This window comes from Anopheles nili, chromosome 2 (assembly GCF_943737925.1).
Source record: "Anopheles nili chromosome 2, idAnoNiliSN_F5_01, whole genome shotgun sequence".
NCBI lineage: Eukaryota > Metazoa > Arthropoda > Insecta > Diptera > Culicidae > Anopheles > Anopheles nili.
The window spans coordinates 66,184,153-66,198,248 of record NC_071291.1 but is presented as its reverse complement, the minus strand read 5'-3'; the positions used below and the strand labels follow the sequence as shown (position 1 = coordinate 66,198,248).

The window sequence follows — 14,096 nt, the reverse complement described above, 5'->3', positions numbered from 1 at the left end:
GAGACACACTTGCGGACGGAAGGAAGCGAAATTCGGGCAGGCCCCATGACGAAGGACTTTTTTCTCCCGTGAACGACCACATCGGGCACGTAAAGCTGCGGGCGATCTGGAATGGGATTCCCGAAACCGAAAAACACGTGAAATGCGAACGGGGAGCATTTTTTTTGTTGGTTTTTGAGCATTTGCACCTTGGCGTTGTTTGCCACGCTGATGGGTCGCCTGAAGGAAGAAGTGTAGCCATGGTAAGCATGCCCTTGTGGTCAGGGAAACGTTTCAGGTGTCCCATCAACCCGCTTGTCACGCGAACGGCGTAATGCGATACGCATCACCGATACTCGCGTTCGCGCTTTATTCACTGTTCGTTCTCGAATTGCAACCAATCATCGAATTCACCATGGAGGAAAAAAGGAGAACCGTAGAAGTCAAGGTAAATGGTCTTTACAAAATCAAAAATATTTGTGATATTTCCATGCAATTGTACGTACCACTATCAGTGACCCTTTTTTGCCAAATAATAAAATATTTGTCTCTTAAAAATTTGTACACAAAAGCTTTTGCATATTAAATTTTTAAACCCAAATGTAACATATGTGTTCTTCTGTATATTCGAATTTCATTTGGGTATTACATTATGCTACGTGATAAATTTCATGTCCTAGAAAGCCTTAACATAAGTAGGCGTTGAACGTTCAACCTTTGTTAAACCATTTAAGAAGATTAAGTTTAGCTTTTTCTGTCTGCTGCTGGTCAGTTATGATTAGGGATTTCGAAATATATTCATAGATCATCTAAAAACTGAATGTTGTTTTTTTTTAATAATTTTATTCATTGATTTTAACTCTTCTTTTACAAAGTTGTTGATTATCTTATAAACATTATTTTGAGTGAATGTTGCTGTCAACTATAACTGGAGCATTTTCTTTTAAAACGTTTCCTTCTTTATTTTTTCATAACTAAAAACGACACAACACTCAACAGAACAGTCAACGGAAGTCAACAGATAATGGGAAAGATACAGAAAATTATACCATAATAGTTTGCAGCATTGTCATAACCGTAAAGGAATTCCAAATTCAATAAAGTGAAGCGTAACAGTATATACGAACGAATTTCACTCTTCCGAACGCTCATTGAGACTCACTCTATGCAGATTTTTACACACATTCCTCTTCTTTGAAGTGTTTTTAACTTAGCATTTAACTAATTATAAGCGTGTTCGTTTCATTGGCTTCAGTACTGGATGTGGAACGTCAAGATGGGTAAAATAAATTTATTAGGACATGTATCCACTATGCCGAGCTCATTTCACACCGACCACGTTGCTGTCGGGCACTGCTGCAGTTAAACACAAGCGTCTCTTGTTCGTGCGTTTTCCCGATGCATCCTGTTCAGTTTGTTCGCTAAACAGATCCGAAAGCTTTCCCTTGGGAGCACCGCAACGGGGCAGGATTTCGTTTAATATCACATTCTAACGCCGACCAATGATCGGTCTGTCCGTCCTATCCCGCACACCAAGCAAATTGCACTACGCAGCACGTCGTTTAATTTATTCAGCTGCAACTCGTGCCATCCGCAATCCAAAGCGTTTCCTTGTTGTTCACCGATCCACCTCCGGCTGACGTGCAAAACTAACGCTCCATACGCAGGAATCTCAATTTTCATCGCCCGTCACCAATCGGAAGCCGCGCGTCGTGCCGGATGTCTGCCTACGATTCGAACACCACCCAGCGTTCGTTAATCTGCTCGATTTGTTTCGCGAGGATGGGATTACGGACGCGTATTTTGACCTCGAGCTTACCACCGACCGTGCGCCTGCCGTCCATCAACTGCAAAAATAAAAGAAAAATTCCAACACGGACAAACGGGGTGAATGAGCGTGATGCACACGAACGACCTCGCCAACCGTCACCATTTCAGCCGCCATTACTTACCGGAAATGAGTCGTGGATTTCGATCTGCGTCTCCAGCGGCTGCAGCTTGATCGTCGCAGTACCGATCAGCACGTCCGAGCGCAGGAAACCACTGAAACAGGAGAAAAGCCCATTTGATGCACGGTGAGCACAGCAGCGGCAGCTAGCAGACGAATCGCACCATACAAGCGAAATAAACGCGTACATGAATGCACCCCAAAACGCACGTGCATTTCACGTGGCATGCAGCACATGCAAACACGTGGTCACGCGCGTGCGGAATACGCAAGTATTCATTGTTGTACATCGACCGGGATGCAAGTCGCGACAAAATGCACGTAACGGGGCCAATGAAGTTGGGAAGGGGAGAAAAAAATATCAAGTAAAATAAAAGCTTCCCGCACGACAATGGCAGTTCATGCTATACTGGGATCAGCAAAAAAATATACATGTATAAAAGCTCTACTCCATGTGCGTGGCAAACATGGACAACAGAAAGCAAAAGAATGTAAATGTAAGGGACATGGAAAACTGGATAATATTCAATGGCTAGTACTATACTACTAAACAGGAGAGTGAGAACAAAAGGGATGCTAAACAGCAGCTTTGGGGATGGAATGATTTGCGTAAACAGGATTTTCACCACCAAGGCTTCAAAGGGATGCAGCAAAATCTCGTAACATGCCGCCTTCCACTTACCCCTTCGAATAGACTTCGCACTTCAGCGCGTGGCGTTTAAAGATTCGCTGGCAGTTGCGCTGGTTTCGTTGGATTTCTATCGTCTGCTGATAGTTGTACTCGGGGCTGTGGTTATCCTTAACGATGTTCGTTCGGCCCTTTAGCGGATCTTCCTGGAAAGATAAGATTTCCGAAAGAATGTTAGAAAATAAATGAATATTGAAAAGAAAATGTTAAAAGTTACGCTTGGAATGTTTCGAACTTAAAATTGCTTAAACAAAGAAACCTCACATCATCCAGCTACTCACTTGAGGATAGGGAAACTCGAACTTAACGTAAGTATCGACGTCTTTTGGGTTGGGTACGTTGTAATTAATCCCACGCAGCACGCAAATCTCCACTTCATTGTCCGAAAGGTCCGTGTGGCATTTCACCACGTTGAATTGAAGCTTTTCGTAGTGGAACTTCGGCAACGGCATACCCTGCCGATGACCCAACCGCACGAGATCGAGGTCTTTCTGCACGTTAAGGGCCAAATTTTCGAACTTATTCATACCCGCAACATCCCCCATGGCGCGGTGATGATCGCGCGTGTTTCGACAAATTATCAACTGCTTCGACAGTTGTTCTTCTAGCCTGATACGCGATTCACCATCCGGGTCCTCAATACCACCTGCTTGGTCGTTCCCCGGTTGGTCACAGTCCTCTGAGTTCACCATGATAAATGACGCGTCGAGTGCGTTCCGCTTCGAAAGCGGAATAGGAATCGTGGTCAAATCAACTCTTCCTCCCGCACGGGCTATCTCAATTAGCTTTTCCAAGCCCTTAAAAGCCCGTAGACATTCCTTTGCTTCCTCCAGATCACCTGCTTTCTTCGCTTCAATGGCCGCTTGCTTGTACTCGCGATGACGTTCAACCAGAACATTCAATTGTTTATCGAACAGCGTGGTGGACGGTTTGGGAGACACCTTGCTCGTGCCAGGAACTGGCTCTGCAGCCGGAGCGAGCGGCGATAAGGCTTGAGGCCTCGGAGGCACCGGAGGCAGAGGTTTCTGGGTCGCTGCCGGCGTAGTAGGTTTCGAGGAGCCATTGACCGGGATCGGGCCATAACCGGGAGGCGTTGGAAGCTCATCGATTGGGATCGGTTTACCGGCCTTATGCAGCTTAATCGCGTCCTGATATTGCTTAACGATTCGTCCAATTCGACGTGCTTTAGAGCTGTTGCCTTCGTCTTTGGCTGCCTGCTCAACGGATTTAAACTTTTCCAGTCGTTGCTCAAGTGCTTCCAAAACAGTTGAAGCTTCTATTAATTGCTCCTCTTCCTCATCCTCTTCCTCGTCACCATCCTGTCGCACCGAGGAAGGAACGGGAAGCGACGGCGAAGGCACTTCCGACTCCTTTTGCACTTTTTCCTCCACTTTCGGCTTGGAAACGGAAGGCACTGCTGGTTGACTGGTTTGAAGTGAATTCGAATCGTTCGTCGGCGGAGCCGGCGGCATTCGGCTTAAATCAACTTCTTCACCGTTTTCCATGGCACGGATAACTACATCGAATTGTTTCAGTATCTTGACATACCCCATCGCCTGTTCGTTGTTGCCCGCCTTCTTGGCATTCAGTGCCGCTTGCTTGTATTGCGCTTTACGTTCATTCAGAAGTCGCAGTTTTGGATTTTCTGGTGAAAGAGCTTCTGGCGGTATCTCTGCGGACGCGGTAGGCGATTTCGGTTTTCGCATTGGTGGAACCGGTGGAGCAGATCGTGAAGGTCCAGCTTCCTCGGCGCTCGACGTACTTGCCGCAGCCGGTAGTGGCGGAGCAGGACGAACGGGAGCCGCACTAGGGCTGACAAGATTCTCTGGACTATCCTTCGGTGGAACAGCTAGCTTCACGCTTACTTCCGGAGGGATGTCACTTTGATCAACCGGTTTGCCAGCTTCGGCTAATCGTAACTGGTCTTTGAGCGTTTTAAGACCTCTATTGAATCTTCTCGCTTTGCTAGAATCTCCGGACTTCTTTGCGCTTTCTTCGGCCTGGGTGTACATGGAGATACGTGATTTTAACAGCCCCACCAAGTCACTACTCGAGCTACTTTTTCTCGGAGGTACAGCGGGAGGATTAGCAGTATCATCATCGTCGTCATCCTCGATTTCCACTGCGCCACCCGTAATCGCTGATAATTCATCCATCAGATCCGAATCATTTTCTCCATCATCGGACCCATCGTCATCGCTGCCGATGTCTCGCAAGCTAGCCGCCACCATTGCATCCAGCTCCTGTGGCGCTACAATTCCTTTGGGCTTGGGTTTCGGCTTTGCCTTCCGAGCTCCTCCAATTCCAGCCGTAATCGCCGCTAGCTCTGCTTCTAAGGCATCGTCCCCATCGCTTTCGTCATCGACATCATCCCCGATAGCCGTCATGTCGTCGGATAATCCAAATATCCCAAACTGCACATACAGCACGCGAGACACAATGGAAAACATTCAATGATGACTAATACGCCAGCTGCCGTTGGAAAAGGCTGAAGCTTACCTCGGAAGGATCTCTTTTCCGTTCACGCTTTGGTGGCGCTGGTTTACTGAAACTAAACATTTTAAAACACTATCCCTACCCGTATGTTGAGCCACTCTCCAATTTCAAATGTTCTTCAAGCTTGGATACCTATAAATGATCAGTTCAACGGAATTTGTTGCGTTTCTTCCAAGTTTTTCTTTTCGGAGTCAGTTTGTTTTGCTATTCTCCTGTGACACCTGCTCTTCAATGACAGTCGTTAGAAAGTCGGAACAGCCCTATCTAACCAGTTTTTGTAATTTCAACATCTGTGCTAGCAACTAATCAATATGGAAGTGCAATAAATTGTAACAAATAGTCTTTCAATATAAATATAATTTCAAATTATAGGATATCTGCACTGTAATTTGTATATTTCTATATTTAAATTGTTTTGTTGTTGTCCGAACCGGTTCCGAATCCTGTAATGGCCGTCAAATTTGACAGTACTTGAGAGCATGCAGGATTTGTTTACATTATTGTTTCCATAACATATAGTTTTGCTTTGCTTTCGCAACGCGCTTTTTTGCAAGTTTTACTCATAATGTCTATCAAAATGAATAAAGTTCAACTTTCCAAAGGAATTCTGCAGATGAAATTTATGTCCCGAACGAAAGAAAAATTAGAAAAAGAAGCAGACAATGAAAGAGGACGGTAAGTCATTCGTATCATCATGTGAAAAGATGTATCGTTGAACGTTTCTTTCTCTATATCCTTTCTCAGAGCGCTCTATGCCAGTGAAATCACCGATAAAATGTTAAACGAAACTATCAAGTATGTGATCGAACCCAGTTATGTGCCATGTGAAGATCTGATCGAAGGCAGAGTAAGCTATGGAGGAATAAACCCGGAAATAGAGCGAATTATTGAAATCGAATCTGGAGAAAATTCTTTGAAACGAGAGCAAGAGGAGGCTGCAAAACAGGCAAAGATGCAGACGGACGTACCAGACGCAGATATGGCTAGGTTCTATTCTAGTGTGGTACACACCATTAACAAGAAATATGATAATCATCGAAAAAGACTACAACACCCGTTACCGTTGAATATAAAACGTGGCCCGAACCGTAAATAAATTTACACCATAACTATTGTATTAGTCACGTGTACTTTCTCATTTGACGAAGGAAACCGAAGGACGATAAACTTTATTGAAAATAAACAGTCTATGTGCTTTCTTTGCAAGCAATGTAGAGTTTAATGCTGTAAGCAAAAAAAAGAGTAACGTATTACATGAACAGATTCCAAAGGATAACCTCGAGCACAAGATCGTATAGCAGTTCTCTTCTGAGAACATCAGGTATAAAATGTTGCAATCTGAGGATCGGATAAGAAACCCTCGTATTCAAATAATACATTACGCTGTAGAATAACTGTAGTTTTTAAGGGCATGAAGAGCGTAATGCATATCAGTATTCTCCGTCCAGGACCACTGGTTTGACCAAAATTGGTAAAACATGCCTCGGACCAAAACAGTGTTACAGTTATACCTGCACAGGATGCGCTCGACTTCCTGAGGTGTTATGAACTTATGCCATTCATGTGAACCTTCTGGGATGAGCTTTAAAATTTGCTCGCCTGCAAAAATTATCCCTACCCAAGCCGGAACAGTTCTACTGATCGTGCTAATGAAAATGGATCCTCCTGGCTTGAGGGCATCCAAACACTGCTTAATGAACAGCTCCTTATCATTTATGTGATCTAATACTTCTGACGCTATTACTGCGTCGTAGCGTTCGCCATGTTTAGAAGCGTGTTGTTCGATGGTTTCCACTTTATACTGAATATGATTCTGCTCCATTGTTGTACTTTTTTTAGCATGCTCTATAGCTACTTTAATCAATTCCTCGCAAGGATCGATACCGACCACGTTGGCTCTCAATCGAGCAAGTGCCTCCGTCAGAAATCCTCCACCACAACCCACTTCTAGAATGTTCACTTTTTCCAAAACGTTTGGTCGAAAGATACGTCTTTTTTCAACAGCTCCCGCTGCAATAAGTCCATCTCGTATCAATGGAACGCGAATTGCATTCATGGCAAGTAGCCCGCGAGCTGGTCCGTGCGGGTGCCACCATTCTGCAGAATGTCTAGTGAATTGTTCCATTTCTTTCTCGTCAACGTTGCTGAAGGATGCTTGTTTAAATTTTGCAGCTGACGAGAAATCACGATAAGTTCTAAGGAATGAAAAAAAAATCGTGGTAACACGTTGCTTTGCAGTAAATTTTAAATTAATCACTACCGGATCGTTAGGTATAATCGTTGTGGCACAAATAGTTTATATATAAGCATGGCTACAAAAACGATTCAGCTTTTTTACTTATAAATACGACCGAAGCGAAGAAAAGCGTTTAAAGAAAATTTGAATCGGAATTGTTCTAAGGGATTGACTTCGTATTTGTTCTTGTTCTTTAAATTTAAGAAAAACCGGTTTTGAAGAAAACAGGTATTCTTGTCATACAGCTTTATAACGCTGTTTTTTGTACTATACCGCAAAATTACAACCAGCTTTGAATAACTGAAACTATTGAGTAATTTTAAATTTAAATATCTCTTAATCACGTGTGTCTATTATTTTTTTGCCACGTAAGGATAATTCATCCTTCCAGAGCTTTTCACGAGATTGTATTTTTGAAAGTATAGGATTGAAATATTGTCTAATGGTATTCTATCGTCCAAGATCCTATAGTGCAGGACGAAGACAACTAAAATACAAATAAAACAAAATGCTTAATTCATTTTCGATCGTGTTTAACTATATTGTAATAATTGTTGAAGTTTTCATATACTATAAAAGCTCTTCCCTATTTACTATTAACGAACCGGTTAACCGTTAAGCTGCGATCAAAACAAGCTTTTTTTCATATATGTTTTGGAAGAGTTTAGATTAATTTGGCGGGCTTAAATGATGATAATAAAATATAAACGTCTGAAAAAATCTCAACTCATAGTTCTTTACGTTTGGTTGACGTTAAAAGCTATTGAGCTTTGCTTATGTGGAAGGATGAAAAACGTAACTAATATGATACAGTAAATTAGCGTCTTGTTTTATTTTGATTCACATGCCGTTGCGGAATAATATATAAATATTTTTTTATATTAAGCACTATTTATAGTTCTTTGCTTTTAACTGCGTGGAGCGCATAATTTATATCTGTGTTCTGAGCCCAGCACCACTGATTGGACCAAAATTGATAAAACATTCCATGAATGAGAATAGTGTTGCAACTGTAGCTGGTCAAAATTCTCTGTAAATCGAGCGGAGATATGAATTTATCCCAATCATGAGTGCCTTCTGGAACAAGTTTGAAAATTTGCTCTGCCGCTACGATAGCCCCTAGCCAGGATGGCGTTGTCTTATTGATCGTTGTAATGAACAGTGATCCACCAGGTTTGAGTGCATTCAAGCATTGCTCAATAAATGCCACCTTATCGTTCACGTGTTCTAGCACCTCCGAGGCCACGACGGCATCGTAGTGCTCAGCATTTTTAGCCGCATGCTGTTCAATGGTTTCCGTATGATATTGTATGTGTTCCGGTTTCAGCGATGTGCTTTCTTTGGCATGTTCCCCTGCTACCTTGATCAACTTTTCGCTTGGATCAATACCGACTACATTGGCACGCAATCGAGCTAGAGCCTCCGTGAGAATCCCTCCACCACACCCAACTTCTAGGATGTTCAGGTTTTCAAGAACATTGGGCTTGTTGATACGATTTTTTTCTACTGTTCCCGTTGCAATCAACCCATCTCGAATCAATGGCACGCGCAAAGTGTTCATCGCATGCAATCCTCGAATAGGTCCGTGCGGATCCCACCATTCCGTTGACTGTTTGGAAAGATTCTCTACTTCTCGCAGATCAACATTGCTGTATTGTGTTCGTATAGTTTCTGACGGCGAAGAAAAACTGCGGGATGTTCTAGAATGGGTGGAAAAAATATTGCGTCATTCGGTTTTGTCACAAATCGTGCTGTTGCCTTACCTTCTTATTAAAACTGATGCATGAAATAGTCGTACAGATCGCGAGCCAATCATTGTTTAAGTAAACTATGCCGATAACTACTTAAAAAAACGAAACTAATGCTAATTGCCGGCTGTTGTTTGTTTCCAAACAAACAAAAATAGTTTGATAAATCTAAGAACCGGATTTGACGTACGACACTGATCTAGACCATATGTACATAAACCATGTTGTGCAAATCGAAAATAGAAAAATAAAAGCAAGTTCTGAGCAAGCGACTAACCAGTTGTATACAAATATTACTTAATATTCAATGCTAATAAAATAAATACAAAATTTATGTGCCTTTTCTAATACGAAAAATTATTATTTCAAACTTTTGTCAACACTGAGCAACACTGAGCTACTCTGTTGACAACCACTGTCAAAATAAAGCATAACGAGGCAATGTGTACTTTAATAAACACGTGCGCGTCAAATTTGCCCGGTATAATCTATTTTCTGTAGTAAAAAGTGAATAACTTGCAATTCTATTAGATTTTCCACCTTTAATAGCGTTTAAAAGTACCTCTAACTATTCATCATGAAGGTGAAACAGTCGAAGAAAAAGGAAGACTTTCAGAACATGTCCCTGGATAACTTTCTGGACAACATGGATGTGGACGTGGGAGATGATGAACCAGAAGAAAAGCGTAAGACTAAAATGAAATCGAATGGTGTTGCAAAAGCGAAACACATGCCGCACGCAAATGGTAATACTTTAAATACAAAAACCAGCAAGAAACAAACGGCTAAACTAGCGATGGCAGCGAAATCTGCATCACCAGAAACAGGACCGGTCAAAAAGAAGATAAATGGAGCCAAACCGCCGCTCAATGGAAAGGAACAAAAATCTACGGTGGTAGAAATGGTTCCAAAGGGCGAGATCAATGGAAAAGCAAAGAAACAGAAGCGCCAAGCGACTGAGGTGATGGATGTGAAAAATAGTCAAAGTTCTGTTGACTCTCTAGCGCGCCCGGCGTCTAAAGGAGATGCGACGAAAAAGAGTAAAGAAAATGCGGCAAAAAAGTCCAAAGACAAGCCAATTGGAAAGGAAAAAAAGCTTGAACAACAGGATGATTCTCCGGAACCAAAACGGTTGGCAAAAGACAAGAAAAAGAAAGGAAAATTATCGCCAAAAAAAGACTCCGACGATGAAGCAAACTCAGATTGTGAGTCCACCATGAAAGAGGTAGAACAAGAGCATCAACAGGCCCTGGCTAGACTCGAGACTACTGATCCAGAATTGTTCGCATTCTTGAAAAAGAATGATGAAAAACTATTAAAGTTCGGAGAGTTAAGCGATTCTGAGTTCGACGATACCGACGACGAACTTGACGCAAACGAAGAAGAAGAGGGTAGCATCCACGAGCTACCAAGCAAACTAGAAGTGGCCAGCGATGAGAGTGATTTTGATCCAGATGAGGATGATGACGAAGAACAGGATGGTAGTGATGGCGATGATGCTGAGGAGAATGATGATGACGAGAAAGAAGACGTTGAAGACGACGACAGCACACCCGGCAAGAAGGTGACGTTCAAAATGCTGCGATCTTGGACGAACGATTTAACCAACATGCCCGTGAAACACGTTAAGGGCATACGGAGCATTTGCAAAGCCTTTAATTCGGCACTCTATTCGGTTACAGGAGATAAAAGTGTAATTCCTGCATATCGCGTTCAAGGTTCAGCTATCTTCAACGGTATCGTGCAAACGTGCGTCCTGCATCTCGGGTCGGCCGTTCGAAGTTTCCTCGCGATGAATGATAAAAGGCAGTTCAAGGATCTGAAGAATGACAGACGTTTCAAGAAGATAAGGTCCTGTATCCGGACGTACTTGATCGATCTGACCAATTTGCTTGAGAACGTGTCCTCGCCTCACATCATGTCGGTGCTGCTGAAGCATCTGCACCAGTTTTCGTCCATCTTGGTGTGCTACCAAACCATCACGAAACCGATGCTGAAACGTCTGATCGTTATTTGGAGCAGATCGGAGGAGGAAACGATTCGCGTCCTGGCGTTCATGTGCATTCTGAAGATAACGCACGCCCAACAGTCACATTTCCTGAGTAACGTCCTAAAGGCGATGTATTTGGCGTACGTTAAAAACAGCAAGTTTGTATCCCCGAACACCTTGCCCAACATCAACTTCATGCGGCGCTCGCTTGCGGAGCTGTTCTTGCTTAACTTCAATCTCTCCTACCAGCACATGTTTCTGTACATCCGCCAGCTAGCGATCCATCTGCGAAATGCCGTAATTCTGCAGAAGAAGGACAGCTACCAGTACATCTACAACTGGCAGTACATCAATTCACTGAAACTATGGGGCGATATCCTTGGAGCAGCTCATGCACATGGTGGCGCGCTCGAGCCGTTGATCTATCCGTTCGTTTCGATCACGATCGGTGTCATGAAGCTGATTCCCTCAGCGCAGTACTTCCCGCTGCGCTTCCACTGTTGTCGCATCCTTATACAATTGAATGCCAAGACTAACATCTTTATTCCGGTGCTACCGTTCCTGGTGGAGGTATTGCGATCGAACAGCTTCAACGAAGATCACAAAAAGCTGTCAATGCGACCCGTCAATCTTACGTGCTTGTTGCGGTTTTCACCGGCCAACATCCAGGAGAATGCATTTAAAGACGCCGTGATCGATCAGATTTATGAGCTGGTGCTGGAGTTCGCAGCAAACGAGTCCGCATCGGTTGCCTTCCCGGAGATTGTGTTACCAATCATTTTGCAGCTCCGCCATTACGCGAAGTCAACGAAACAGTACAAATACTCGCGCAAGATGAAGCAACTGAGCGACAAGCTGATGGAGAATTACGAATTTATGGAAAAGCGCCGCATTAAAATGAATATTCCGCTCAAGGAGGTGGATCGTATCCGCGCCTGGGAAGAGACGATTCGCGTAGAGGGTACGCCTCTAGCGAAGTTCTACGCCACGGTGGCGAAGGAAACGGAATCGGTCAAACGGCGACACGCTACGGATTCGGAGAAGATCAGCGATTACCATCTGCCGACGTTGAAGAAGCTACAGAAGAAGCCCGGGAAGAAACAGGACGGTCCAGTGACGCTGTTCCCATCCGACGACGAGGGTGAGGATGACGATAACATCGGGTTCGATGACATGGAGCAGGACGATAGCGATGTAGAAGACGACGATGAATCGGGCATGGAAGAAGATAGTGGCGATGAAGAAATGGATTCTGAGGATGAAGAAGATGACGAGGATGAGGAGGAAGATGAGGAAGAGGAAGTACAGGTGTCGAAGAAGCGAAGTGCGAAGTCAGATAAACAAAAGAAAAAAGCCCAACCAGATAGCGATGAAGAATGTCCTCTAGAAGATGGAAAAGATTCAGAACAGGTAGACATTGTAAAGGATTTGAAGTTGGACGATTGGGACGATTAGAGGATCGTGTTTAGTATTGTACACTATATTGAATAAATTGGCTCTCGGAGGAATATGTCCGTCGAATATTTCAAACTTGGTTGGTTTTATGTATACTTCCGAACAATACATTTGAAAGAAACGAAAAGAAAAGGAGAGTATTTATTTGCGAAACATTCTTTAAACCAAACTGATTTTATTTCTCACAAAACACGTAAAAAAGTATTGAAGTAAATAAATGGCAATGGCTATTGTACCAGTTTTGGTCACAGAATATGTGTGCATGAGCGAGCGATGTTTTGGTTTGCTCTATATTTTAATGCCATTTCGTGCGCTCATGGCGTGCCAGCGCTTGCGGTTTCGTTTCCCGGCGCTAAAGCTCCAAACGCGTGACTACACCAACAGGATGGTGTTAATTACTATTTTCCATGGAGTTGCTCGACCCAAGGATTTTGAACTGCCCTTTAAAAGCTCTGCAGTGCGCTTTGAACGGTGTCAGTTGTGTGATTGCCATCGATAGAAGAGTTTCAGTGCTACTGTGATCGATTAACCACGTGCAACCATGGAGAACAACAAGTCGGTGACGCAGTCGAGCCATTTCGTCATTTTCATGCTGGTGTTATCCTTCTTCCAATCGATGTTTGCAAGAGCCTTTCAGAAGGTGTCGATTGCCTTCCTGAGCCTGATGGAGGGTCTATCGATGAAAAGCACGGCCGAGGAAGAAATTGCGACCTTCGATCAGCTCTCCGCGCATTGGTGGGAACCGAAAGGTCCTATGGTTTTGCTTCATAATCTGAACAAGCTGAGGTGAGAACGACGTGTGGCTGATGCATTAAAGAGCTTAAGTACACCACAGATCTTGCGTGTCTTTTTTTAGAGTTCCGATGGTTGTGGAAGGGCTCATCAAAGCTGGCAAGCTAGATCGCAAGCAGCGTTACACGACGGACGCCCTCAAAGGCTTCACGATTTTGGACGTCGGTTGTGGTGGAGGAATCTACACGGAAGCTCTCGCCAAACTGCACGCGACCGTGGTTGGTATTGATCCGGCGCGGCACTTGATCGAGGTGGCACGAGCACACTCCGAGCAGCAATCAGACATCAAGGACCGTTGCCAGTACCACATGAAATCGCTCGAGGAGTACTGGGAAAGCGCCAAGGGCAAGTACGATGTGGTGGTGCTTTCCGAGACGATCGAGCATGTTGAGGACAAGAGCACGCTACTGAAGCACATTTCGGCGGTGTTGAAACCGGGCGGCTCCATATTCATTACCACGTGGAACAAGAGCTTCGTGAGCTGGGCGATATCGGTGGTGGTGCTGGAAAACATTACGAAGCGGCTTCCGAAAGGTTCGCACGATTTCGAGAAGTTCATTTCGATGGACGAAGCGGAGGCTATGCTCGAGGGCTACAGCTGCCGCACGATCGAACGCCGACCGTACTACCTGAAGTTCTGGGAGGACGAATGGGTTTGGGTTCCGTTCCCGCAGATGGGCTACGCGTTGCATGCGATCAAGGAATGAAATGGACAGCACGACGACTGGAACAGCTCCGGAAGAGATGACTGATGTGAAAGAAAT

At 44.0% G+C, this 14,096-nt stretch overlaps 6 protein-coding genes across 6 annotated transcripts; 3 read left to right on the top strand and 3 right to left on the bottom strand.

The window, feature by feature from the left end:
* Positions 1-824: 824 nt before the first annotated feature.
* LOC128731534 (coiled-coil and C2 domain-containing protein 1-like) lies at positions 825-5,192 on the bottom strand. The gene is made up of 5 exons (XM_053824659.1): positions 5,115-5,192; positions 2,897-5,029; positions 2,610-2,761; positions 1,932-2,073; positions 825-1,826 (listed from the first exon to the last, which is right to left on the bottom strand). The coding sequence occupies exons 1-5, from the start codon at positions 5,172-5,174 to the stop codon at positions 1,707-1,709; spliced, it is 2,607 nt and encodes an 868-aa protein (XP_053680634.1). The 5' UTR covers positions 5,175-5,192; the 3' UTR covers positions 825-1,706.
* Positions 5,193-5,651: 459 nt separating this feature from the next.
* Positions 5,652-6,207, top strand: LOC128728558 (M-phase phosphoprotein 6). Its single transcript, XM_053822189.1, has 2 exons — positions 5,652-5,786; positions 5,856-6,207. Exons 1-2 carry the CDS (start codon positions 5,677-5,679, stop codon positions 6,205-6,207), a joined length of 462 nt encoding a protein of 153 aa, XP_053678164.1. The 5' UTR covers positions 5,652-5,676.
* A 282-nt stretch (positions 6,208-6,489) lies between these two features.
* Positions 6,490-7,421, bottom strand: LOC128728547 (ubiquinone biosynthesis O-methyltransferase, mitochondrial-like). Its single transcript, XM_053822178.1, has 2 exons — positions 7,372-7,421; positions 6,490-7,306 (listed from the first exon to the last, which is right to left on the bottom strand). The coding sequence occupies exons 1-2, from the start codon at positions 7,419-7,421 to the stop codon at positions 6,490-6,492; spliced, it is 867 nt and encodes a 288-aa protein (XP_053678153.1).
* Positions 7,422-8,200: 779 nt separating this feature from the next.
* On the bottom strand, positions 8,201-9,163 carry LOC128731773 (ubiquinone biosynthesis O-methyltransferase, mitochondrial-like). Its single transcript, XM_053824914.1, has 2 exons — positions 9,111-9,163; positions 8,201-9,047 (listed from the first exon to the last, which is right to left on the bottom strand). Exons 1-2 carry the CDS (start codon positions 9,161-9,163, stop codon positions 8,240-8,242), a joined length of 861 nt encoding a protein of 286 aa, XP_053680889.1. The 3' UTR covers positions 8,201-8,239.
* Positions 9,164-9,596: 433 nt separating this feature from the next.
* On the top strand, positions 9,597-12,544 carry LOC128730796 (nucleolar complex protein 2 homolog). Its single transcript, XM_053823876.1, has one exon. It carries the CDS (start codon positions 9,673-9,675, stop codon positions 12,538-12,540), a length of 2,868 nt encoding a protein of 955 aa, XP_053679851.1. The 5' UTR covers positions 9,597-9,672; the 3' UTR covers positions 12,541-12,544.
* Positions 12,545-13,081: 537 nt separating this feature from the next.
* LOC128721165 (ubiquinone biosynthesis O-methyltransferase-like) lies at positions 13,082-14,039 on the top strand. Its single transcript, XM_053814889.1, has 2 exons — positions 13,082-13,326; positions 13,397-14,039. The coding sequence occupies exons 1-2, from the start codon at positions 13,082-13,084 to the stop codon at positions 14,037-14,039; spliced, it is 888 nt and encodes a 295-aa protein (XP_053670864.1).
* The last annotated feature ends 57 nt before the right edge of the window (positions 14,040-14,096 follow it).

What these genes read in the sequence shown, in the direction of transcription:
- LOC128731534 (XM_053824659.1), bottom strand. Translation starts at nt 5,174, where the DNA reads ATGTTTAGTTTCAGTAAACCAGCGCCACCAAAGCGTGAACGGAAAAGA. An exon ending in TCGAGTTTCCCTATCCTCAA is followed by an intron (nt 2,762 to 2,896) that starts GTGAGTAGCTGG and finishes TTATCTTTCCAG; the next exon opens with GAAGATCCGCTAAAGGGCCG. An exon ending in AAATCCACGACTCATTTCCG is followed by an intron (nt 1,827 to 1,931) that starts GTAAGTAATGGC and finishes TTATTTTTGCAG; the next exon opens with TTGATGGACGGCAGGCGCAC.
- LOC128728558 (XM_053822189.1), top strand. Translation starts at nt 5,677, where the DNA reads ATGTCTATCAAAATGAATAAAGTTCAACTTTCCAAAGGAATTCTGCAG. An exon ending in GCAGACAATGAAAGAGGACG is followed by an intron (nt 5,787 to 5,855) that starts GTAAGTCATTCG and finishes ATCCTTTCTCAG; the next exon opens with AGCGCTCTATGCCAGTGAAA.
- LOC128728547 (XM_053822178.1), bottom strand. Translation starts at nt 7,421, where the DNA reads ATGCTTATATATAAACTATTTGTGCCACAACGATTATACCTAACGATC. An exon ending in CGATTATACCTAACGATCCG is followed by an intron (nt 7,307 to 7,371) that starts GTAGTGATTAAT and finishes TTCATTCCTTAG; the next exon opens with AACTTATCGTGATTTCTCGT.
- LOC128731773 (XM_053824914.1), bottom strand. Translation starts at nt 9,163, where the DNA reads ATGATTGGCTCGCGATCTGTACGACTATTTCATGCATCAGTTTTAATA. An exon ending in GCATCAGTTTTAATAAGAAG is followed by an intron (nt 9,048 to 9,110) that starts GTAAGGCAACAG and finishes CACCCATTCTAG; the next exon opens with AACATCCCGCAGTTTTTCTT.
- LOC128730796 (XM_053823876.1), top strand. Translation starts at nt 9,673, where the DNA reads ATGAAGGTGAAACAGTCGAAGAAAAAGGAAGACTTTCAGAACATGTCC.
- LOC128721165 (XM_053814889.1), top strand. Translation starts at nt 13,082, where the DNA reads ATGGAGAACAACAAGTCGGTGACGCAGTCGAGCCATTTCGTCATTTTC. An exon ending in CATAATCTGAACAAGCTGAG is followed by an intron (nt 13,327 to 13,396) that starts GTGAGAACGACG and finishes GTCTTTTTTTAG; the next exon opens with AGTTCCGATGGTTGTGGAAG.